General features: G+C 37.9%; 1 protein-coding gene across 2 annotated transcripts in view; it reads left to right on the forward strand.

Annotated features, from left to right (window-relative positions):
* Positions 1 to 25,556, forward strand: part of TAFA1 (TAFA chemokine like family member 1) — a 543,464-nt gene extending 517,908 nt beyond the window's left edge. For both annotated transcript variants that reach the window (XM_004035862.5, XM_019022876.4), the window contains exons 4-5: positions 18,701 to 18,825; positions 24,421 to 25,556. In XM_004035862.5, coding sequence (XP_004035910.1) covers positions 18,701 to 18,825; positions 24,421 to 24,438 — 143 coding nt within the window. In that variant the 3' untranslated portion in view covers positions 24,439 to 25,556. The remainder of the gene's footprint in view (positions 1 to 18,700; positions 18,826 to 24,420) is intronic.
* Positions 25,557 to 27,311: the final 1,755 nt, after the last annotated feature.

Consider the following 27,311-nt stretch of genomic DNA (forward strand, 5'->3'; position numbering starts at 1 on the left):
AACAAAATCCTAAAACACAAAACCGTTTGCCTATACTCAGAATGTTGCACTGGTGATTGTTTTTTTTCTTTGGGAAAAGTTGTCGTCTCAGAAAGTAAAATGAAAATGGTTTTTGAGCTTGGCATTTGGGCTACAGCCAACTTGAAAATTCAGAGCATGAGAAAAATTTTTTTCTTTAGACCTGTCTTCTCCACAAATTATATTCACGAAGATTTTCAGACTCTGTCCCTGTGGCTCAGGCTCAGGTAGAGATAGATTTCAGCCTGCCACAGGTAGGACAGAAAATGATTTTAAAAGAACAATAAATAAATATTAGAAGCCTTTTCTTTAGTTGCTATTTTTTCCCTTTTTCTTTTGATGGCTGATGTTCAGTTTTCTCCCAATTTCTTTCTTGTGCTACAGCAAGCCTCGAAAAATACTTCACTATAAGAGCAATTTCTAAATGCTCTCGTCTTCTTGCAGAAATCATGTCAGAAACATCCAAATGAATCTTAATAGTTGAGTAAAATTGAATTTGGCTTCTCTAGGCCATAACAGTTTGTATTACTCCATTGTGAGCAGATCTGGATTATAATTAAGAAAACCCAACATTACCACTGACACGGAAGTATGCTAGGAAAATGACTAATTTACATAGATCTATGCCAGTTCTGGAACTTCTGCAACTGGCATGCTATGAGGGACAGTGTGATCGTGCATGTAAAGTGAAGAGACACATGATAAGGACAGAAATCTACTCTCAGGATTATCTATTAGTCAACTAAATTTTTTAATATTAATGCAAAATCTCATTCTTCAGTAATTGTTAATATTCGATACTAAATGGCTAGAAAATAGCAGCAATCTGGCTTTGGTGCAGTCAAACACCTGGATTCATTCAATCATTTAGTTATTCCACAAATATTTATTGAGCACCTTCAGTGTAGCATAGGATTGTGCTAGGTGGCAAGTAGCAGAATGCCCAACTGAAGCAGCTTTGACAATAAGAATTGATTTTTTCCTGCATAACAGAAAGTATGGAGGTATTGGTTTTTGACATAAGTGCCAGCCTTGCAGCAATTTTCCTGAACTGTCTTTTATGATGGCTATTGTAGCTGCAGCTGTCATATACGCATTTCAGACTGTGTAAGTAGGTGACTTAAGGACCAGGCCAGCAGTGACTTTGTCTTTTCAGCAGGAAATCAAGACTTTTCCAGAGCGCCCTCACCAGCAGATCTTTGCTTGATCTCATAGACCAGAATCGTATCATATGCCCAAACTCAGCTACCAGGAAAGCTAGTAAAGCAATTATTTTGAAGTTCCACTGCTGGAGTGGGAAGTATCAAGGGAGAAGGAGTTGGGAATGGCTTTTCTGTAGCCAATTTACAATGCTGGTCACAATTTCTATGTGCCAGGCACTCTGCTTGGTGCATTAAACACACAACTGGAAATGTACAATCGCTGGCCTCACGAAGCGTACAGCTTAGTGGAGAGATAGATGAAGAAACATTTAAAATACATGAGGAAATAGGAGCACAATACCATAGAAGCCTAAAAGAAGGAAGACTTAAGTTTGGTTGAGTGTGGAATTGATCAAGAAATTTGTACAGTATCAAAGTATACCTTGCAGACAGTTATTTGGCATGTGGTTTATTTATTCCTCATGCAAATGATTTTCTTGTATTTGAGAAAGTCAGTGGTAAACTAAATCAAGTAACAATGACACAGAACTCATAAGGGATAGGGAAGGAAAAAACCTATAGACAGTTTGGGAAAAGTGAAATTTGTTTGCTTATGTTGTGGCAGAAACATAGAAGTGAGTCTGGGCTTTTCTGTATTTTTTTTTTTTTTTTTTTTTTTTTTTTTTTTGGAGATAGGGTCTCACTCTGTTACGTAGGCTGGAGTGCAGTGGCATGATCATGATTCACTGCAGCCTCAAATGATCCTCCTGCCTCAGCCTCCTGAGTAGCAACAACAGGAGCACACCACCGAGCCCAGCTAATTTTTTATTTTCTATTTTTCATAGATGGGGTCTCGCTTTGTTGCTCAGGGTGGTCTCCAACTCCTGGCTTCAAGCAATCCTCTCACCTCAGCTTCCCAAAGTACTTGGATTCCAGGTGTGAGCCACCAAAATATCAAAAACTTTTCAGTTATTTATGGATTTTTCTAGAATATCCTGAGATTTTAGCTGTGGATTGAATATGATAGGCTGATTTTGTGTAATGTCTTCCAGTGTCTTTCTGTCTAACTTGGTGAGATCTGATATAAATCATTTCCTCACTACAAATTCTCAATGAGAACACATATTTGGATTGAGATTGTAAGATGTCAAAAGTCTCTACTCGATGGGCCAGTGGAAGGAGAGCAGTTCCAGTGGTGTTAGCAACATACATAAATGTGCAGAGAAATGATAGGGAAAGGTTCAGGGAGCTAGATGGCCATTCCGATTTACTGAAGCAGAAAAAGAAAGGCTTCCAAGTCTTTTTCTAGTCAATTGGACTGGTGCTTCAGAGGCAGCGCCTAAGTCAGGCTCTGAGTACATAAAAGGCTCTTGAGGCCAGGTACAGAGGCTCATGCCTATAATCCCAGCACTTTGGGAGGCCTAGGTGGGCAGATCACTTGAGACCAGGAGTTCGAGACCAGCCTGGCCAACATGGTGAAACCCCGTTTCTACTAAAAATACAAAAATTAGCCAGGCATGGCAGTGCGTGCCTGTAATCCCAGTTACTCTGGAGGCTGAGGCAGGAGAACTGCTTGAACTCAGGAGGTGGAGTTTGCAGTAAGCCGAGATCATACCACTGTACTCCAGCCTGGGCGACTTTGGGAGGCTGAGGTGGGCAGGTCACTTGAGGTCAGGAGTTCAAGACCAGCCTGGCCAACATGGTGAAACCCCAACTCTACTAAAAATACAAAAATTGGCCAGGTGTGATGGTGTGCACCTGTGATCTCAGCTACTCAGGAGGCTGAGGCAGGAGAATTGCTTGAACCCGGGAGGCGGAGGTTGCACTGAGCTGAGATCATGCCATTGCACTCCAGCCTGGGCAACAAGAGCGAGACTCCGTCTCAAAAAAAAATAAATAAATAAAGCACTTGAAAGAAGTGTATGTGTGTCTATGGGATGAGTGAATGGAATGCCAGGGATGATAGGGAGTGGCAGGGACTATGGCAAACTGGAGAACATGAACCCCACCCAAAGGAGAAAACACTGCTCAGTTGTTTTTATAAACATGCAGCCCCAGTGTTGCTAGTCTTCCTATTTTTCCCAGAAACCTAACATTTGAACTTTAATGTAAAATCTCCTAATTTGAATATTGGTGATTAATTTCAATTATTAAAAGTACTGTGTAGAGAGAAAAAAAGAATCCACACTTCAGTTTAAGCACATAAGCTGCCAATTTTTGACCTTCGTGTTAAATAAATGTTTTGTAATTTCTTAGGATCAATTTGACTGGAGAACAGGACATCTCCTTTAATCAGGAAAGTGAGTAGTCAATGATCAAGAAGCCATGAAAAAATGCCCTGTCATCAATTGCTTGATTCTTACATCAGTGCTTTTAGAAGCAAAAACTCATAAATATAGTATCTGAATTTGATTAAAATAAAATATCCCCCAAAATATATATACTAAAATAACACTCTTAATAACTATTCAGTATAATAGATCATTTTCATATTCCTAGTGTTTTGCTATTTAAGTGTATTATGGAAAAGATTGTTTTTATTTTTCTTTTCAAAGGCCTAGGTTTTCTTTGCATGTACTCTTGCTTCCCAGTAAATCCAAGGGGAAAATGCATTTATAGATTGGGGTTTGTTGTTTTGGATTTAGGTGCAGAATACCCAACATTTTATGTCATTTTTTTCCAAACTTCTGTCAGTCTCATACCATCTTCCTATTTCGTGCTATACCATGGTGTACATTGTCTTTATCATTACTTGCTTGATGCTTTTCTTTAAATTTACCTAAATGTATTCATCTTAAAAAGATATTTTCTGACTACTTTCCCATTGCCTTTTGTTGTATAACAAATCTCCATACACTGAATGACTTAAAGGAACAAAAATGTACCATTTCTCACGATTCTGTGTGTTGCCTGGGTGGTTTCTTCTGGTCTGGGCTGGCTCCATTGGACCTGGAATCAGGGTGGCCTCTGTCACATGTCTGATGATTGGCAGGTTGATGATGCCAGGAGGACCTCAGCTGGGGTAGCTACTCTCTGCTCCACATGACTTTTCAGCATGGTCACGATAGGGTTCTAAAGAGCAGTAAGCCCCAATACAAGCACCTTCAAATCTCTTCTTGTCTCTTGCTTGCTAACCTTTTATTGGATGAAAAAATCATATAACCAAACCCAGATAGAAGGGCTGGCAAAATAGACTCTACTTCTTAATGTAAGGACAGGCAAAGTCAGTGCACAGAGGCAGGTGTAGAAGAGGAAGCATTTGTAATTGTTCTTACAATCAGAAAATAGAAATTTAGTATTACCTGACATAAAGAGGCAGTACATTTAGAAAATAAAATCAAAATGAATTGGCATTATTAAACCACTATTGCTAGAAAAGTAAGGTTTTAAGCTACCACAGATTCCCCATCTCCCAGGATCCTGAGCCCTCAGATTGGGAAGTACTTTTCTATGTTTCTAGGTTTTTGTTTTTTTTTTTTTTTTTTTTTTTGAGACTGAGTCTCCCTCTGTCGCCCAGGCTGGAGTGCAGTGGTGCGATCTCGGCTCACTGCAAGCTCTGCCTCCCGGGTTCACGCCATTCTCCGGCCTCAGCCTCCCGAGTAGCTGGGACTACAGGCGCCCGCCACCACCCCCGGCTAATTTTTTGTATTTTTAGTAGAGACAGGATTTCACAGTGTTAGCCAGGATGGTCTGGATCTCCCGACCTCGTGATCCGCCCGCCTCAGCCTCCCAAAGTGCTGGGATTACAGGCGTGAGCCAACGCGCCCGGCCGTTTCTAGGTTTTATTCTTGAACTTTGGGTATGTGTTCCACTTGACTTTCAATTTAGCTAAATATATAGCCATAAATACAGTCAAAAGTGTATGGGATGTGCGGCTCAAGGCAGTAGAACTAAGATGTTGAACTTTTTGCAAACAGATCCATTTGAAACATTGCTGCATGTATATTCCTCGTCTCCTTTGATTATTTTTTTAGCTTTCTTAATGCCATCACTGACACGAACAAAATGAATTTCGAAGCGTCAGTATGGAATTTTATTTTTTACCCATGTTTGTTGGCAGTTGGCAGATTCATTCTGGTTTAGCGGGTTTGATATTAGTGAAATTACATATTTCAAAATATAAGAATCCTTATATCATCCTTCATTTTCTCATCTGCTTTAAAACTCATAGGTGAAGGCTCTGCTATGCTTTTATGTAGTTCAGTCTGCCTATTTTAAGTAGTGCTGAGCATAGAGCAGATGGTCTATAAATATTTTTTCTGATAGGTGAAGCTAAATTCTTCCAAATAGTCCAGACAATTCCACAAAAATAACCATGCTAGTTGTGTGGTATTGTATAGGAAAACAAAGCTGTTGATTGTTGTTTTCCACTTTTTAAGAGGTGAAGGTCAAAGGCATATTCCAGAGATATTGGGAAGTTCTTGCCAAATGACTGAAGTAATCAACTATCAAATTATTTTGCCATTTCAAATATAGACACACATCAAATTAGTTTCAAGAGTGCTCTATGATTAAGGAGTCCATATTTCATCTTCACATGAGAGTCTAGTTATGTTTTTTGAAGTTAATTACAGCAAACCTGAAGATATCAGTCTCCCCTAGAGACTGCAAGAGCACAATGGTATTATATCATGTTATTCTCTCTCTCTTTTTTTTTTTAATCAAACACCTGTATTAACACATTCTCAAGTGTCTGTGAGCCAGGCAAATAGTGGTGAGAACCACAAGCTTTTCATCCAGACCTTAGTCCTCCTGAGTTTTCCATGTTCTCAGTTGTGATTCACTCAGCCACCTATGACAGCTTAATAAAATAAGAGAAACAATGTATTTCCTTTGATTCCCTAGGATTTGGCTTCTAAGGCAATAGGTGAGTTCAGAGTTAGAGACACTTCTCTCCTAGTTGGTATCAATTTGTATAGATCTGAAGCGGCCTAAGAGGTTTTGCATGCTCTGTAGTTTCTCCCTTGTCTAAAGTTTCCATCAATGCCAAGAGCATCTCCCTGGGAGTTTGAACTTCCCTTTAATCTAATCCATTTAGAAAATGACTCACAATTCATTGAATAAAGTAGAGAAAATTGATAACTTTTCATTAGTCTGACAAAGTCTTTTTCAGTGCTGGCATCTAAAATGTGTTCTCTATTTAAATTTTATTTATATCAATCTTCTCTAGTGGGAGTAAGATTAAAATGAAAGACCTTACAATCAGTGTACAACTTTCCCATTACTGCCAAAATTGTGAGCACTAGTTTTGCAAATGAACTCAATACCAGGAATTTTCTGAGCATAATTTAATATTTGGGATCAACTGCACAGTGGAATCAACCAAAAGTGATATTTTAATACTTCAATAACTATAAAAATGATTACATATAAAAAGAGGAAAGAGTACTTAACTGACATTATTTGATCATGGTAAATTTGTAGCAATTCCAGCAAAAACTATATTATAGAGTCTAATAGTACTCTCATAAAGTACTTTTTAAAACTGGGGAAATGTTTGTATATAAACACATTCCTTCAAAGAGCCATTTCTAAAGTTTAAAAAAAATACCAAAGTGTAAAAGTATGCCTCTGCCAAATGGAATCATGAGTGATAATTTTTTTATAATGATCCATATGCTTTAAATGTTAGAAAAGAATATGTATTACTTTCAGAATTAGAAAAAAAAGGTTTTTTAAGTTGGCAAAATAAGATACATAAAAAACATTTGTTCTTCAACAAAATTGCAAATTACTATCCACTGTAAATAAACTTTAGGGTCACTCTTAAATAATTTGAAGGTAGAATGTTAAATTTTAAGATACAAGTTATATACAGTAAGACATGTATTTAATAAGCATGATTCCTTGTGTTCCTTGCTAACCATTTATTAAAAATTATTTTTCTACACAGATGCAAAGTCATGTAAAGCTGAATTCTAAAATAAAACCATCTATTTAGTGAAAGCAAGACCAACATTCAGGATTTGATTTACAAATAGAATCAGGGATAAAGTTACCACAAATTAAAAGTATAGAATAAGCCAGGGACTCCAGGACTGGTATGCAGCCTAAGACAAAGAGTATTATTAGTGGCAGGAATTAGGAGAGCTTCCTTGAATTGCAAAAGGTCTCTGAAAATTCCTTGTCACCAGAGCATACAGCTTTTTTCAAAATAGGACATGTACCCCTGTGTTCCAATAAGACAGCTTAGAGTAGCCCATAACAAGTAAAAGATTTCTAATTGTTTTGTGTTTTATTTTAAAATTCATGTCAAGGTAGACTTTTATATCATAATATATACTTACTTGTTTTAATACAAAAACCGTTTTGTTAATTACTTAATGGTTAAATTACTTCATCAATGAGGAGTCTTCTTATGGTCACACTCTGAGAATTATATCCACTAGTTCTTTTCTCTGATAGCATGCTGTATCTTTTTATGCATCACAACTTGTCAATATATATTGTCTGGTCTTTATATTCGGTGCAGAGTTCCAAAAAGAGACTGTATGCTGCTTTAGAGTGGGAACTGTGTGTCTTGATTTTATGTCCAGCACTGCAGTAAATGATTAACTTTTGAATGAATAAAAAATAACTTTTGTCTCAAATACCTTTAAAAAAAATCTACCGACTGAAGGAAATTATACCATATTTAACTTGTGACTTTCAATCCTGCCTATTTCACAATCCATATCCTCCCCTCTACCCTCACCAAGATAAGATTGTCTGTTCGAAAAGCACTACAATAGAATTTGTAGAGGGAATGCAATCCTAATCAATCTTATCATCAGCCCTTAACTTCATGTATGTCTTTGAAATATAATGTAGATCCTCTAAAGAAATACAATTTGACCTGTAAAAAATGATCATATGCACTTCAGAATTAGTATAATCTTGCATTAAAGATAAGGCATTAACCCTGTATGAAGGTGAGGGGATGGATGCATACAGAGCTGGATAATAAACACATGGATAAATAATAGTGATAACTGCCACATGCTGAGTATAAAGTTTATTAGGCATTATGGTAAGTGCCTTATCTAAAATTCACAATAACCAGTTGTGACTTTTAACTTCATCTACAACTGAGAAAACTTAATCTTGAGCTAAGCAATTTTCCAAAGTTATACTATTACAAAGTGGTAGAACTAAAATTCAAACCCGGGTCCCTCTATCACATACCCAAGAGTTTAGAGTCTTAGTCAATACATAATGTCTCAAAATTGGATCCTATCCTTAAATATGTGCTCATAGAAAAGCGAAGTTTGAAATAACTGCAGGGAAGGTTATCCAATGCCTTTAATTTCCTGTTTGCTTTGATAAAGACAATAACACACTGGGAGTCACTACAGGTCTTTTGAAGAAAAGAGTTGTAACAGCTGTTCCAACAACCAGTGCAAAAAGGGAGGCTGGAGAGCTGTCCCATCCCTACAGTGGAGTTCTAGCCATTGCTTTAAATTGCATGACAGGTTGCACAAAAGTAAGTCTGGAGATTTGTCTTGATTGATGTACTTATAACCTACTTCTGGGAACATGAATGCAATCATATGTTCAACCATTTAATTTATGCTCAAACTCTCATAAGTCATAGAAGCAAGCTGAGAGTTTGGCATATCGAAGAATAATGTTTTACTCTAACTTAGTGAATAATTGCCTTTTTGGTTTGGCATGATTTTATTCTTTAGAGTAATAAAATTGATGATGCCAATGAAGATAATGATAGCTAATATTTATTGAAGATTTACTGAATGCCCAGTACTCCGCTAAGTACTTCGAATGTACTTTCTCATGTAATCCTCACAACCCTTTGATATAGGCACTATTTTTTTTCTCTTTTTGTTTCATTGTCTTTATTCATTCATAAGTTGGAAATCCATCTTGACCTACCCCATGCCACTCAAAGATTAGTATAGTATTAATCCTACTGTTAAGGAGTTCACTGCCTAGTACAAGTAGGCAAACAGATGAGTCCAGTGTGATTGGAGAGAAAGCTAAGAAGACCGAGTTACTGGTTGAAGTGTTCCTCTGTTATTCCTAAAATTGCCTTCAACCCTGCCCTTCTTCACAATTCTAGTGCAAGCATCTAAAATCAGGAGCTTATCTTTTCTCTTTGAGTTTAGTGACTCTTAACTAGCATTTCATCTGCTCCTTCTTCCATCTTACACACTACACCAATGCATCTTCCCCTACCAACCCTTTAATCATATCTTCCCTTTGCTCATGGAATCTAGATTCACCATTCTCTTAAAAAAAAAAAAAAAAAAGAACACAACCTGCTTGCTTTCAAGAACTTCCATAGTCTTATTAAGCCTTTGTCTTAGTCTGCTTGTGTTACTATAAAAGAATACTGCAGGCTGGGTAATTTATATATAAAAAATATTTATTTGGCTCACAGTTCTGCTGGCTGGAAGACTGGGCATCTGGTGAAAGCTTCAGGCTGCCACCACTCATGGCAGAAGGTGAAGGGGAGCTGTGTGTGCAGAGACCACATGGCAGAGAGGAAGAAAGGGAGAGAGGAAAGGTGCCAGGCTCCTTTAAACAACCAGCTCTCGTGGGAACTAAGAGAGTGAGAATTCACTCACCCTCCCCTGTAGGGGAATTGACCTGTTCATGAGAGACCCACCCCATAACTCAAATGCCTTCCATTAGGCCCCATTTCTAACATTGGAGATCAAATTTCTACATGAACTCTGGAGAGGACAAACATCCAAACTACAGCAGGTTTTCTCCTTTTATTCCCCAACCTGAGCCTGCTCTATTAACACAACATATTTACTAGGTGAAGAGCACTTTGCTCATTTATACTTCTTTCCTGTAATTTATGACAAAATGCCAGTAACCTGTATTGAGAAACTCTGATCTAAACTGTCATCTTTGAGGACAGGACTATGTCATGTTCTTTATTTTATCACTCTTGGTAAAGCAGGTAATGTTTTGATAAACATTTGCTGGATTTGATTATCTACTGAAACAGTAGAAAGGGACTGCAGTTCTTAGTCAATATAATGTTTATTTATTGTTTTTATTAAGCCCATTGCTTATTAGTATCTTGCTATAGTTCCATGGCAAAATGCCTCATGAGTGAACAACAACCATAATGAAAAACAGATTTCTGCTCTATTTAGGATTTATACTGAAATAAAGGATTGATTCTCCTTTTACAGCCTCTCTTTTGCTCTATAGCAATATGACCTAGTATAAGGGAGAAATCAAGACTCATGATTAAAGAAGCTTTAGTGATTTTAAGAATCTCTCAAAGAAAGATGAACATTCTGGAAAGAGTTGAAGATCAAATATTTTCCTAAGCATGGCAAATTCACAGAGCAAGTCCTAGAACCCCAGGGTTAAAAGGGACCTTAAAGATCTTCTTTCATAATCACTTCAGATAAGAGAAGCTGGTTTTGGTGGCTGATATTTGATTAACTCAGTTCTAGGGGATAAAAAGTCCTCGGAGAAGTTATGCATCTACCTCACAAGTTTCTCATGGCTTCGAAAATGGTTCACTTGTGGGAATTTCTATTAAAATACTGTAACTAGTGAAATCAAGTAATGCGTAGCTCAGATCAAAAAAAAAAGTGTGATAAGTTGGCTCTTGCTTGAATTTTTTTTAAAGCTAACTTAATTTTACAAGAATCTAAATGTTTTTGTTTTCTGCAAGTATTTGTGTTTGATATGAAATTTATTTTTGATAGTAATACAACATACAGAATCCATGGACTCATGGGCTCAAAAGCCAATATATTTTTTTAATTCTATGAATGCTGAATACAAAACTAGAAGGCACTGAATTAGCATTATAATGATTAACAACAACAACAACAACAAAACAAAGCAAAACAAAAAACATGGATTTGGTGGTGAAGCATGCTGGGGTTTAAGTGTTAATTCCTGCACTTCTTACCTGTGTAAGCTTGGGAAAGTTACTTAGTCTCTCCGGGCTTCAGTTTCATCACTTTTAAAATGGGTTAGTGATAATACCTACTTTACATGGTTGTTAACAGCAGCGTATCCATGTGGGTCTGCAGCAGCCTCAGATTCTGCCTCCTCAGAAGAAAGAATTTGACCGAATGACTTAAAGCAGAGGGAGAGAACAAGGCAAGTTTTAGAGCAGAGGTGAAAGTTTATTTAGAAGTTTAGAGCAGGAATGAAAGCAAGTAAAGCACACTTGAAAGAGGGACAAGCGGGTGACTTGAGAGATCCAAGTGCACAGTTTGACCTTTGACTTGGGGTTTTATAAGTTGGCTTACTTCTGGGTGGTTGTGTCCCATCTCCCCTGATTCTTCCTTTAGGGGGGCTGTCCACATGTGTAGTGACCCGCCAGCACTTGGGAAGTTGTGCACATGCTCATTTGAGGCATTTTTCCCTTATCAGTTGAGTGTTCCTAGAGGAAGGTCAGTTAAACTCCATCATTTTGCTTCTTAGAGCACGTGCTTGAACCTACTCATCCAATTCCTGAGATCTTACGGGGAAGCTGCTGATCACAGCTTCAGATGTTTTCTATCTGTTGGGAGACTGCCTTTCCCTGGCGCTGGTTGTGACCAATTATTATTTTAGAGAGACAGTTTAACAACAACCACCTGACCATCAACTGATGGTTGCCAGGCATTCCTGGTGGGGGGCCCTCTCCTGCCCTGCTCATGTCAACCTAACTACCTGCTCTAACAGAGTTACTGCAAAGACTGAGGTAATACATTTAAAATACCTAACAGAGAAACACATAGGAGCACTCAATAAATGTTAATTATCCTTTTTATTATTGCATTGACTATCTTAATTCAAAATATTTAAGAATTATTTATCTTTATATTTTTCTTATGCAGGGGTGAGGAGAATTTTCTTCTCTCTGAACGTCCAAATCTGTCTGTTAAAATGAATGGACAATAGATCCACAGAGGAGAAAGTATGCAAATTTATTAACATGTACATAGACATGGGAGTCCCACAAATGTGAGACCCCTAAAGAGCTGGATGACTGAAAATTTTATAGCACTCTGAGGTTATAGAAAGAATAGGGGCTTGGGTCTTCTCAGGAGGAGGAGGGGAGGTGGTGTCACTGGTTATGGGAAAATGGCAGAGGCAAAACCTGGCAAATAAAGGCTGCCTTCTTATGCAGATAAAAGCCCCTCAGGTATCTGGGAGCACTCTCAGAAAGAATAAATGGTAGGCTGTGGTAAAAGTTTCTCTGTCAGACTTTAAAAGTGTCAGACATTGAGTCTTTTTTTTGGAGGGGGGATGGAGGGTGGGCAGTGCTCAGAGAAAACCCATTTGCATCCACTCTTCACTAATGTAGATTTCTCGTTTAGATACAAATCATCCCCACAAAACACAGCATTTCAGAGCCATTTCTGTGTCTACAGCCCCTCTGAGTAGCCATCTCAAAATATACCAAAGAAGTAGTTGGGGAGGGTGCATATTTGGGTTTCCATCACTTACCATAAGTATCTCCATGAGACAAAATTGTAAAAACAGTTAACTAGCATTGATATTAGCTCATTTTATTGAATCTAGTGGATCAATTCTCTTTCAATAGCCTGAAGGTTTTTAGGTAGCTTTCAGTTTGGGTGAAGAGGAGGCAATTTTGAAATTCTCTCATGGTAAATTTTTTTTAAATTGCAGAAAAAAATGAGTTTATGAAAAAATTATGTTTAGAGAATGTAGCTTTGTAAAGCAAAATAATAATAACAATAATAATAATAATAAAAGTCTGAGATAGGTCTCAATCAATTTGGAGGTTTATTTTGCCAATGATGAGGACACACCTGGGAAAAAGAGACACCAGTCACCATAGGACTGTGGCCTGCACTTTTTCCAAAGAGGGTTTCGAGGGCTTCAGTATTTAAAGGGGAAAAGTGGGCAGGGTGGTAAGGAGAACAAAAAAAAAAAAAAAAGAAGGCAGGTATGTAGTAAGGTGAGCGGTCGCATCCTTATGATGCTGTATTAGTCCATTTTCACACTGCTGATAAAGACATACATAGGACTGGGTAATTTATAAAGAAGAAGAGGCTTAATGGACTCACAGTTCCATGTGGCTGGAGAGGCCTCACAATCATGGCGGAAGGTGAAAAGCACATCTTATTTGGTGCTAGACAAGAAAGAATGAGAATCAAGCAAAAGGGGAAATCCCTTATAAAACCATGAGATCTCATGAGACTTACTTCAATGAGAACAGTATGGGGGAAACCGCCCCCATGATTCAATTATCTCCCACAGGGTCCCTCCCATAACACATGGGAATTATGGGACCTGTGATTCCAAATGAGATTTGGGTGGGCACACAGCTAAACCATATCAGAGGCTTTAGTGAGTGATTACTAAATCTACATGTTGCATGTGAAAGGAGCAGGCAGAGGAACAGTAAAGTATGGATTCGCCTTGTGCTTTCAGTAAAACTGCATTTTACATGAGATAAAGTAAACATAGAGCAGAGGAAGAAGTCTAATATGCATTTGTCTTGAGGTGGGGAGAGGATCGATTTCTACTCCTGTCTTTGTCCTGTACCTGTGAAGATAAGCTGTTAATTTACATTGTCAGAGTGACTGAGACCATGCAGAGAGACATGTGGCCTTCTATCTTGCACTTATCTGTTTAGAAACGAAGGATTTGTGTTTGTGTGACTCAGTTCGCAAGCTTAACTTTTCCCTTTGGCATAGTGAGTTTGTGGTCCTGAGATTTTATTTTCCTTTCACACCTTGACCTGGAATATAAAAGGATATATATGAAGATGGCCATGTAACGTGTCAATCAGAAACAAAATTGGTCTAATGACATCTTCAGAAAGGCAACACCGTGAAGAAAACTAAAATATTTTACCCGTATATATATGTCTTTGACATACTTTGAGATGGTTGTTCAGAGGGCTTATAAACAGAAGTAGCCCTCAAATCTGTCTCTAGCGGAGACGATTTGCATCTGTAGAGGAAAAAAAAGTGAACTAAAGAACAGATGCAAACAGCTTTTCTCTGAAGCCCCCACCTTGTCAGTATTTAGAAAAGATTGACTGAGGGTCTGACACCTGGCTGTTCTCTCTGAGGGCTGCTACCTGAGAAGTTTCATCTGCATAACAGGACCACCTTTGCTAGCCAAATTTCTCTTTGCCTTTTTCCATAACCTGTTCCAAAAGCCCCTATTCTTTCTGTAAGCTCAAGATGGCATAAAAACATCGATAATCTTGCCTTTCTTTGAATTTTTATATTTTGAATGATTCTTTTGCACATGTGTGCACATAATTTGTATGCCTTTTTTTCCTGTTAATGTTTATTTTTATTTTGTTTTATAGACTCAAATTAGCAAATCTGCAGGTTTAAACTTCTCTACAACTGGAAGAATGAATTGGATTCTAGTAAGCCAAAGGGTAAAGCAAATCACCCAACTCTATTTAGAAGAGGCAACTCTAATGTGAATTTTTAGATATTATAACAGGTCTGAGGACGTTTTTCTTCCTAGAAAGCCTCTTCTTTTCCCCCTATGAACCAGTGGATCTTTACAACCTTGAATTAAAGGTGATGCATGGGTTTGGAGATTTATTTTTTCCCTAATGTCTACATTTTCATTTAGGAGGTATTAATGCTTAAGACAAAAGGAAACTGCTTTGTTGACTTGCAACAAAGTAGATCAGCTCCAAGAGGGCAGAGAGCAGCCTGAAGGAGAAGGAGGAACAGGGCTTAGAAGGAGGCAACAACAACAACAAAAAAAAATGCAAAAAGCTGACCCCACTGGCGGATGTGCATTATTCGCTAGCTTCTGTGAAAAAAGGGTGACAAAATGCTAAGTTGAAGGATTGTTGGGAAAGGCAATTTCTTCTCATGCTAAGATCAAAGGGTTTCCATTCTTGATGGTTTAGATTCAGGGCAACAATATTGAAATATTAGGTGGGGTTTAAGTGGATAAGCATCAGAAATGGTAGTAAATGTAACTGGACTGTTTCTGATTAAGTGCTCACCCAAAGGAAACTTCAGATTATAGGTTTTCAATAAACACTGGCAAACCTTGATTTGTATCTTATGTAACTGGAAGTTTTACAATTTATTTTTGTTCCCTTTCAATAGTGTATGTTTTTCTTGCTTCTCTTATGTATTATTGTCATCTGTTCATTCACATAAATAAGTACTTTTACCCATGACAAGAATCTTCCTTTACTTCCTTTACTTCATGCCCAGATACAGAGCACTGCCATCAAAAAGAAAAAAAAAAAAAACAACTTTAAACTCTCAATCATTCTATACCCTGTGGAGGATTTGTGTCTTCTATTCAAACTCTGTTTTACCATAATATTACGTTGTCTTACATATGAATACAGCTATTTAGAAGATTTTACCACCTATGCTTGCTGGCCATATCCAGTGGAATTGCATCATACATACTTTGGTCTGGTCCACATATAAGGCAAAAATTAAATATGGCAAAATTACCCTTGAGAAGTTTCTTAAATTGACAATATAATAGAGTAGACATGACTTTGCATATAGAATTCTACTGTCGACCTAAAGGGAAGAACCTGAAGCACAAAATGTAATTTGAAGAGTTTATTTGAACCAAAATAAGGATAGCTGCCTGGAAGACTCAGACCATAGTAATCTTGGATATGAGCTCTACTGGCCATAGTTAAAAGCAGGTTTTTAAAGGGGGAAAAATGGGGATGGGGGAAAGTTTTTGTTAGGAATTCTCATTGGTTTACAGAAATAACATTCATTAGTGATTGGCTATCCATTGTTAAGCTATAGGGCATGGGATATGGTGTCCACTGAGGCATTATTAGGTTAATGCATAGCTATTTGCAGCAATTGCAAGCCATCTCCTTAGATGAATGTGTGTCTCAAAAGAGAGGAAGCAGGGTGTGATTGCTGTCTCATTTTACACCTCCCTGGGCCTAATAATTTGAAAAGGCTCACATTCCTCCCATAAAAGTTCTTTTCTTTCCTCACTACATAATAATTTTATTCAAAGTAAAGATTGAGGAACACTGAATTCTAAAGAAGGGGAAGACAGAAGTAAGAAAAGCATAGAAGGAAAGCCTAAGGGCAGAGAGATGTCTGGATGGTTAAACCATTCTGCTTTTAAGTCAGCAATCTCATCCCTCTAGTGAATACTGGATAGAGAGAGAATTTTAATGTGCTCCTGCTTTGCTTCAGGGTCTACTCTATCCCGTTTTAATGTTAATCCTCTGTGACATTATCATATGTCATTTGGCTTCTTGGTGTTGTGAGACTTAAACGTCATGGTGGAGAGCATCTTTGGAACATGGGGGATGGCGGGGAATGAGTAAAGAATGAGGGTTCTTATCCCGTGTAAAAACAGCCAACCAGAAAGCATCGTGAGACAAACACCTGGCTGACATTTTGAGGATTCTGAATGGGAAATGCCCGGGTGGATTTGGGAAGAGCTAACACAGGGAGGAGCTGCAGAAATGACTGGTGCTTGTGTAGAAATCATTTTTCAATTAAGGCATTAAGGGAAATATAGAGTTTCTTGATTTGCATTGAGTGAATCTAGTCACTGGTTTTACAACATTTTGTTATCAGAAAATGTGTGCTGTAAATATTTAATACATACACTAAATTCATTGCCAGCTTCCTATTGTGGTCATTCTTGATATTCCCCTGAAAATTAGGGCTGCTTTATCAGAGGCTCAACTTTTGATAGTTCCCCCCACATCATTTTAAACATATTAAAAGGTAACCACAACTCATATCAACTATACTCTCGATGGTAAGGATATATTTTTATCTAATATTACTCTTGACTTTTATTTTGCAACTTTTCTTTTGTACTTTCAGTCAATTCATGTTTTCTATGCCAGGCCTTTGAAATTCTTCAAGGCCCTAGGCTAGGCGATAAACCCTAATGCTTGGTGGATAAATTTGCCTTTCTGAGAAGAATGCCTCAGTCATTCTGAAGAGTATTGAGGCATTTGTCCCGTTCATTGAATAGAAATAGTGCAAGATCTGTGCTCTACAAAAGCTAAGAGCACGAAAGTTCCTGAAGACCCAAAAATTAAGCGTAGGGGGCAAAGAAAAACTTCTCCTTCATCTTCTGAAATTTTGATGAAAAATCAATGGGCAAAAGGCAGATTAATAAAAGAAAAGGCATACAAATTTATTAATGTGTACATGAGGGAGAATCACAGTGATTACACTAACCCCCTAATGGCATATACAAACTTACATACCATCTTGAAACTACATAAAGAATGGGGACTCAGTGCATGGCCCAAAACAGGTTATGATGGTAAATCAGGTTATATGGCAAGACAGGTTAGGGAAGGGAGAGAAAAGGAGGCCTGGCTAGCAACGTTGGTCTCACAGGTAGCAGCCCTCAGAGAAAATAGCTGGTAAATATTTCTTTTAGGCCTTTAAAAGTGTCAGACTCTCAGTTAATTTTTCCTAGACTGGACAATGGGGGCTTCAGAGAAAGCCTGGTTGTATCAGTGCAGATTTTCTTTATAGATACAAATCTCCCACATGAAAGAAAACTTTGCTGGGCTACTTCTGTTTGCTGACTCTCTGAACAGCCATCTCACACTATGTCAAAGAAGTGTATTTTGGAATAAAATATTTTTATTTCCTTCATAAGTCTTCCTCTTCCATATGCATTCAGCATAAAAACAAAAAGATTGTTTTAATTGCCTGTGGGTTCTTCCTGTCCACTGTACAGACAAAAACTAATTCACTGAGACCATGATTTTGCAGTAAAGAAAGAGTTTAATTAACACAAGGCTGGTCACGTGGGAAACTTTGAGTTGTCACTCAAATTAGTCTCCCTGAAATCTTCGAGGTTAGGATTTTTCAAGGGTAGTTTGGCGGGCGGGGGGGCTAGGGAATGGGGAATGTTGATTGGGGTTGAAATGATAGAGGTGTGGCAAACAGTTCTCATGTGCTAAGTCAGCCTCCAGGTGGGGGCCACAGGACTGGTTGGGTCCTGAGTGTGTGGGTCTCAGTGGAGTCGGTTGCTGGAATGCAAAAGTCTGAAAAATATCTCAGTCAATTTTCGGTTCTACAATAGTGATATTATCTACAGGAATAATTGGAAAAGTTACAAATCTCACAGCCTCCAGAACAATAGCTGATTATCATTTAACTACTTCTATATCTTAAGAGAATTCAGCCCCCTCTCATAGTCCTAACTTTGTGGCCTTTCATTAGTTTTACAAAGGCAGTTTACTTTTGGGAAGGGTTGTTATTATCCTTGCTTTAAGTTTAAACTAAATTCCTCCCAAAGTTAGCTTAGCCTATGCCCAGGAATGACCAAAGATAGCTTGGATGTTAGAAGCAAGATGGAGTCAGCTGTGTTAGGTTTCTCTTACTGTCATAATTTTGAAAAGGCAGTCTCAATCCCCAACAAAAATGCTGCTTGATGAAACCAGTCCACATGATTATATTTGCATTATAAGGCATATAAATTAAAATCTTATTTTTTTTAATAGAGCTTTCTTAGCTAGTCATGGAGGATTAAAGAGGACTTAGTGTGCTTCCAAGAACATGAAAATCTGCAGAGGGACACAACGTCAGTGTTCAGGTTGTTTGGATGAATTGCAAACACAGTTGTTTCCTGTTTCTGCACAGCCTCCATAGTGATTGGGAAATGGTGGTGTGAGATGGAGCCTTGCCTAGAAGGAGAAGAATGTAAGACACTCCCTGACAATTCTGGATGGATGTGTGCAACAGGCAACAAAATTAAGACCACGAGAGTAAGTGCACTTATTTCAAATGTATTTTGCATGTTACTGACTGTACTATTTGAGTTTGTGCTGTGCAAACAGCATCCACAGAAGCTTTGCACAGGAGAGAAGATTCTCCTGTGACAGAAAGCATTCTGAACTATGCAGATCAGTGTCCATCCGTGAATGAGACGTTAGAGATTGAACTTGACTTTCCCACACTGAGCAGTTTAGTGTTTCTGTCACAGACTCATAAATTAAATTGGGTTTCCAGCCAGAGTGGAGAGGAATCATGAGGTAATTATTTAGATAATTCATCCAACATCTATAGTGCTCAGAATGATAATCAAATGAACTTCCTCCCTAATTCATCCAGATGGTTTGCTGAAAGGGTCTGCTTTTAAGTACACCTACAGAAGCCATTTTCTAATGTTCTTTAAAAGAGTTCTGTGATGATCCTTCAGAGAACTGAAAAGGGTTTTGGGGAGTGAATACATCATTCTTTGATTTCTTTGGTTAAATCAGGAGTGATCTTCTAAATAAATAACAACCTTCAGGGTGGGGTAATCCAACCCATCAGAATTGATGCCCTGATGCTGGAGCAGGGCAGAAAGGCCCAGCTAGCTAGATATTAACCCTGTAGTTACTGGACAGCCTTGGAATCCTAAAGGGGACAGGGGTGGGAGATGCTCCGGATGCTTAAGATAGTAATTATATATCCACTAATAAAAAAGTATGTCTATTTGACAAGTGTGGTCATATGTATGTGTACCAATTGAGTATCAGCCCTGTTTCTCTCTCTCTTTGTCTCTGTGTGTGTGGGGGGGGGGGAGTGGGTGGGTGTGTGTGTGCATGTGTGTGGCGGGGGGAGGGGGTGCATGCCTGTGTGTGTTTTAATTTACAGGAATTTTTTTTGAGAGAGGGGGGTCTCGCTCTGTTGCCCAGGCTGGAGTGAAGTGGTGTGATTATAGCCCACTGCAGCATCTAACTCCTAGCGTCAAGCTATCTTCCTGCTTCAGTCTCCCAAAATGCTGGGATTACAGGCCTGATCCACCATACCCAGCCTGTGGAGCATTTTTTAAAGCAAGCTCCATCGGTTACAAATCCTAGTATGCTGAAGTTTTATTCTACCAAAGGTCTGATGTATTTGAAAGGATGTCTCTGTTTCCCACCCCTTATTATTAATCTTGACTTACTCTTTCTTCTCAGCCTCACTTTTTCAATAAATAAAATTGGTTCTTGCGTCTTTGTGATGCAGAAGACAAAACTAATGCTACATAATACTATATAAAACTTATTTTTCACATATAAAATAGGTGAAAACATCTTGTGTATCAAATTTCCTTGCCTTTTTTGACCCCGTTGACCAGTAGTAAATGGCTATACATTTCTGGCTTGCGACCAGGAGGAACCTCTGAACCACCCTAGCTTGCTAACATGCATCTGTCTGTGCCTGAGTAGCTTAATGTGGATTATCCTGTTTCATTTTAATGAAACACCTACAGAAGACATTATTCAGAAATAAGCCTGGTTCATGCAACTTATCCACAGAAACCATTTTAATTAACTAGTGGAAGGTGGGAAATCAGGTTTCCCTTTGGTTACCTTTTGCCTAAAAATGATTCTTCCCAATAATTTGAAGTTGCCCTCACAAATTGGTTTGTTTTAAGCTGTTCTGAATTATGGCCAGTATGATTGGAATCTAACCACCTTTGTTTTAAACACATTGCTGATATATTTCCTGCCAAATCTCTTTTCTCTATTCTAAAGAACTGATTGCCTTTTACTGAAGGCAAGTCTTATTCTCATGGTGTCTCCACACCTGAAACACAGTAAAGAAAAATAATTCAAGTCAAGATTTAAATATGTGAAATTCCAAGAGTACCAACTAGGAGACTTTTTGGAAGATAGAATATAAAACAAACAAAACAAAAAAACAGAAACATAAATTGTTAATGCTACTTTTTTGAGACCAATGTAACTTTCTTTTATTTGGCCTCTGTAGAGTACATTTTAAAACTATCAGGCATGTTGCAGATGCACCCTAGACATTTTCCGACAACACAGGAGTATTGTGCAGGATCTGATCACGGTACCAGAGACTGGAACACACCATTTGCTACCTCCCTGGGTGGGCTGAATTCAACTCAAGCAGTTGAATGGATGAGATAAACAAATTGCCATTGCAGTCGGTTTGAAAGCAGAGGATGTACCTGTTCTGACGTATACATCCTTTTCAAGCAAGGAAATAGGAGGCTACTCTACAGCCATGTGAGCTGCACATCAGTCAGCTGAGTATTCTCAAGTCTGTCCTTAGAAAAGGAAAGAGAAGACACTGGAAAAGCTGTACTTTTTAAACCTTCAGAGGACTCAAATGCTCTTACTGACATATGTCCTCCCTCCTCCCTCCTTCTCAAGAAATTTGCAATGAAATAAGCACTTTTAAACACAAGGAGCATCAACTAAGTCCAGACGATGTGTACAGGAACCATCTATTCTGTGTAGATGGTGTGTCAACGCCAGTCCTTAGATCATGTGCTCTGAAAATATGTTTTGTATTAATTTTTCTTCTACACCTTATGTATTCTTCTCCATCAGAACACAAATATGCTTACTCACTTCAAATATTGATTCTAACAATTTAACTTTAAGAATGGTTTAATTCACAGATGTACTTTAATTTTTATGAGTCACATGTTTTCATTGTTCTGCTGTTATCAATGAGGTAAAAAAAAAAAGAAATCTACCTCTTTCGTTCTTTTTTGTGTGAGAATAATTCAAAGACAGTTCACTCAGGATAAAAATAAAGTTGGGGAAACACACTCAGATTGTTAATAGCAGCTGAGAGTTTCCTTCATACTGTTATTTTAAAAGTAACTTCAATATAAAGATAATCCAGGGAAAGGTTCCTGGGACTTCGTTCTCTTTCCTATAAAAGACTGTTCCAAACCTTCATCTTTTGTAGGTTACTTCCAAAATAATCATCCTGAACAAAATTCTCTTCGAAATGTGGTTAAATAACGTTTCAAAGTCTGATCTAATTTAAAACTTTATGGTGTTCTTTTTTTAAGGAAGGTGAAGAGTAGAAATGTGGTGGTTCATCTAAACCACCAGACACCCCAGAACCTCTGGAGTAGCCCAGGTAACAGGCCACAGTCTAAAGAAAAACCTCAGGAACAATGGATCTGAGTGATATTATTACCCCAGAAGGAAGGAGAAAATATAGGTGGAATTAGGCAAAGCCTTTTCTTTCAGGAGATTTGGAATAACTTTTTAAGAGAGGAAGACTCCTGGATGCCACCCTATATAAAGGAAGTATTCACCTTGAAAGGTTTTCCAAGACCCAGCTTGGAGTAGAATAAATCTGGCAACACACACACTTCTGGGGAGAATCTCAGTACATCTGGGTGAAGTTTCATGGCCAAATTATTCCTCTGCGTCTGCTTGATCATTGCTTCAATTGCTTTATTAAATCGCTTTGTTGGTACTTAGGAGCAAGACTAACCAACCAAAATATTGACTAGAGATTTTATTCTTGCAGTTTTAGACACCTATTTATTTATGTCTTTTCTTTAAACTATATCAAATACGTAAGTTTGAAAGTTGGGGAGGCTCTATCCCATGTATTCAGATACATGTCTATACCTTTTATATTCAGGAACAATGGCTTAATTTAGAAAGACAGACTTCCCCTCAGAGATGTAAAAATGAAAAGTATCTGAGACAGGTCTTACTCAATTTAGAAAGTTTATTTGGCCAAGGTTATGAATGCATGACCTAGAGGTAGGTCTGTGTCTTTCTCCAGAGATGATTCTGAGGGTTTTAATATTTAAAGGGAAAAGGGTGGATATTGGGGAAAGAAGCAAATTTTTAAAGGTGTGGGTAGATAAGAGACAAATGGTGGTTACATTCTTTTGGTCTTTGACCAGCCTTTCACCAAATACACCATTTACATGTGGGAAGGGGGTAGAGGAAGAGCCACTTAGGCCTTCATGTAGCTCAGTTAATCTATATTTTTACGACAGAGGACGCAATCAGATATACGTTTGTCTCAGGTGAGCAGGGGGATGACTTAGAGTTCTGTCCTTTGTCCTGCACCTGAAAAAATAAGCTATCAATTTACATTGCCAGGGTAAAATTCAACAGAAAGGTTTTAGGGTAAAGATCTGGGACCCACAAGGAATTTCCCTGTGGTAAAACTGTGAGGGACGTATGTGGCTTTTGAAAAATCTTTGTAGCTATATTATTTAGGAATAAAATGAGAGGCAGGTTTGCCTGACATCATTCTCAGCTTGAATTTCCCTTTGGCTTAGTGATTTTGGAGTCCCTAGATTTACTTGCCTTTCAAAGACAAAATAAGTTATTTGACAATGGTGGAATAATTTCAGCTAAAAACTGAATGTCAGTTACTTGGTGGCAGGAAGAGGAAGAGGAGGAAATGAGGAGAAAATCAGTCACTGGAAAAGACAAATTAACAGGTTAAAATAGCAGAACATAATCTGGTGTAATATCTTGGGACGTAGCAAACCACGCTGGATTTGCTTCATTCCAATATGTGAATGTCTCTCAGACTAGTGAGAAAATCAACAGTTAGTACACAATGTAAAGTCAAGTTTTATTCCCTAAAACGAGGAGGTAGAAGACCCCAGATTGCACAATTAACCACTATAGCCATCTTGTCAAATCAGTGTTTTCTGTAACTGGCCCAACACACATCCACCTGCCTAACTCTAAAATCCTTAAATGGACTTCTACCTCTAGCCTCAGAACACTCAACTTCTAAAACTATAAAGAAGTAAGAGATAATAAAGAAAAATGCCATATTTCCTGGAACTCTAGAGTAGAGGCTTCAACTCTATTAGAATTGTTATTTATGCTTGAAGTTAGTAGTTCTCTGTACATGCGTCCTTTTGAATATTTGAGCCTTTGATACCCTATTCAAGTGGATTAAAAGACATCTACAGCAACAGAAATGTAATCTTGATTGCCCTTGAACACTGTGTCGTTGAGTGCAACAGTTTCTCACCTTGCACAGGAACAGTTTCTCATCGGTGTGTTCCTACACAGATGTGGTCTAACCTTGACAATGACCTCACCTCATGCCAGCCCTCTATATCTTACAACAGGCCAACTTCACAAGACCATGGAATAACTTACCCAGTTCAAATTTTCATCAGATAGACACAGGACTGATTACATAACATGCAAGGCCAGGTGCAAAATGAAAGTGCAGGGCCCTTGTTTAAAAATTATTAATAATCTCAAGATGGCAACAGAAGAACATTAAACCAAGCAGGAGGCTCTTTCCAGGATAGGGCCTTGTGCAACTTCATAGGTCACATGCCTAGGAAACCAGTCCTGGATAGGCATTGCTCCAGGAGTCTCACTCCTCGGGAGTGACATCATTAATTTATTGCATTGATAAAAATATGGTGGCCTATCAATATGATTTGATCGCCATTTGAAAATGACTGCTCTAAACTTTAAGATTTTTGACTACAGATCCCCTGAAAAAAAGCAACATCCTAAAGATTCAAGGTGTCCTCATTTTCTACGTAATCACATTTCTTTGTGCCTTCATTTTGCACTGTTCTCCCTGAAATGTCTGTCTTTCTTTGGTTTCAGATTCACCCAAGAACCTAACAGAAGCATTTTTGGTAGTAAAGGAAAACCAACCCTCTGGAAAATACATTTTGAGAATCTCAAACATCTCACATATATACAAGCCAAATGGATTTCTTACTTGCACTTTGACTGGCTACCAGATAATCACAGTGCGTTTACTGTGTGTAACGAAATATCCTACAGTGAGAAGACACAGCGTTTTGGCAACACCATGGAAAGTGGGCTTAAAAAAGGGTTTTCTCAGTGAAATTTTTGGGCATCATGAAGAACGATCAACTATCTTCTAATTTGAATCTATAGTTACTTTGTACCATTTGAAATATATGTATATATATATAATATTTTGAAATATTATCTATTCTCTTCAAGAAATGAACAGTACCACAGTTTGAGACGGCTGGTGTACCCCTTTGAGTTTTGGATGTTTTGTCTGTTTTGCTTTGTTTTGTTAGTCATTTCTTTTTCTAACGGCAAGGAAGATATGTGCCCTTTTGAGAATTCAAGATGGCACTGACACGGGAAGGCCAGCTACAGGTGGACTCCTGGAATTTGAGGCATCATAATGATACTGAATCAAGAACTTCCTTCTGCTTCTACCACATGGCCCAAGGAAGCACATCGTCCTGTTTTATTGCTTTCTACCCTGTGCAATATTAGCATGCAAGCTTGGCTTACATAATCATACTTTATATTCAATTGATATATAATAACCGTTCTAACCTCTTCCAGGAAAATATTTTTAGAACTACTAGCTTTTCCACTTAGAAGAAAATGAGGATTCTTAAGGGAGCCACTCCACCATGCTATTAAGACTCTGGCAGAGTTATGGGTAGGATATGGATCCCTACATGAATAAGTCCTGTAAATACAATGTCTTAAGGCTTTGTATAGCTGTCCTAGACTGCAGAAATGTCCTCTGATTAAATCCAAAGTCTGGCATCGTTAACTACATAGTGCTGTAGCAACAAGTCTTATCATGGCATCTCTTTCTATGTTTGGTTTGCTTTTTCCAAGAGTATTCAGATCTCCTCTTGTGAGATAGGAAGGCTGTGAAAACAATTAGATTTCAAGATGATCTATGTGACCAAATGTTGGACAGCCCTATTAAAGTGGTAAACAGCTTCTTTCTAAACCTACTTGTCTTCTTTATTTTGCCATTTATTTTTACTGAATCAACCTTAACCAAATCCAGAGAATGCACTGCTCAGATACTCATAGTCAGCCAGAGCTTCTCCCATAAGGTCTTTGTTTCCATTGTGGCTACTATTTACAATGTTAATATTTTGAAAATCAGAACTCCATTACTATAACTGCAGTGTCCTCAGTCAGCAAGCCGAAATGTCAGATGCCGTTATTGGGCTTTCGCAGCGGTTACTGGAATAATAGATATGGGGCTAACCCCACCAAAAAATGATCTTCTTTTTTTGAGAGTTACTCAGCTAATGCTTATAAGAAGGAAATATCTACTTAAGTTCTAGTTTTCCTGGAGATAGCATAATCATACTTTCCGTTCCAATCATCTTGTAAGTGTATCCTTTTTCTGCAAAATATATTCTCTGGAATGAATATTGTTATGGTTTCTTATTAGGTTAGTAGCACATTGGGTCCCATAGTCTCAACTTTTAAATTTAAATCTCAGGTCAAATTCAGAGGCTCCCCCATCTCTACCAAGATAGCCTGAAGTCTGATTGAACATACAAACACTCTAACCAGATAAACTGATTCTGCATCTTGAAGGCCTATAAAAGCATCCAGAGACAGAAATAGAATCGTGACTGCAAAATCTAGGCTTCTCAAATGCTTTCACAAAATATTTGCCAGAAGGTAGCATAAAGTTCACACCAGAAAATCAGAATATTTTGAATTTATGATCCAGATGCAAAATATGAAGAAAAAAACTTCTATAATCAAGTATATTTGGGAAAGTTTTTTAAACAAAATAGAGATATTTACTGGGGGAATTGTCAGAGGCTTTAATAAACCAAAAGGCACTGTGTGTCTTTAAGAAAGACTAGAAGAGGAGAAGTCAAGTAAGAAACCTCTAGTTGGTCACATGGCTAATGGAGCACACATGCCCTGCATAATGGGAAACTGTAAGAAATTGCTTCTATGTGAGGATATAATCACTGCAGTGTTATATCTTCAGTTTTTCAAAAGAACCAGAAATCTAGATTTTACATAAAATTTTCTATCATGCCTAAAGTGAGATGAACTAATTCGATGTTTTAAATGATGCCAGCAGTAGTATTGCCCCAAATTCTCTGAACATGTGGACTTTACTATTAGTGTTTCCTAGGATACTCTTTTAAAAGCATTGATCCTAAATGAAAATCCAATGGGAAGAAAGAGGGCTATTCTCTTTTGTATGGCCTCATACGTGCAGACACTTCTCATAACTGACAAGATGTCGTGGTCACAGCTTTTCCTTTTCTGTAACCAGAGCCTTTAAGTCAATGAAGGGGCTGCTCTAGAGGTCCACATCTGTTCATTCATTTCCCATCGGTCAATTCATGCTAGTCTTTCATGAAAAGACCTGGAGAAAAAAATCACAACAGAATCAGGAAACCATCCAATAAGACAGTGCAAATATTTGTAAATGTCGTCAAATTCAATTTGGATTTATCCAAGTCCCTTACACAAATGTGTGAACCATCAAATTGTGTTTAAATTTAACTTGCTCCAGTTTGGGGAATTCAGTAGCTACCATCTGCCTATTGAATCTGCACATTTATGGTGTAAAAACTTATATCACGTATTTCTGGTAATAAAGAGCTCTGTGTGGTATGACTAATATTGATTTTGAGCTTGTGCATCCAGGACGATGAATAATGTTATAACATAATTAGAGTAAATGCAAAGAATTTTATCCAGAGCCCTTCTCTTAGTAAAAA

Source organism: Gorilla gorilla, chromosome 2, assembly GCF_029281585.2.
Source record: "Gorilla gorilla gorilla isolate KB3781 chromosome 2, NHGRI_mGorGor1-v2.1_pri, whole genome shotgun sequence".
Taxonomy (NCBI): Eukaryota; Metazoa; Chordata; class Mammalia; order Primates; family Hominidae; genus Gorilla; species Gorilla gorilla.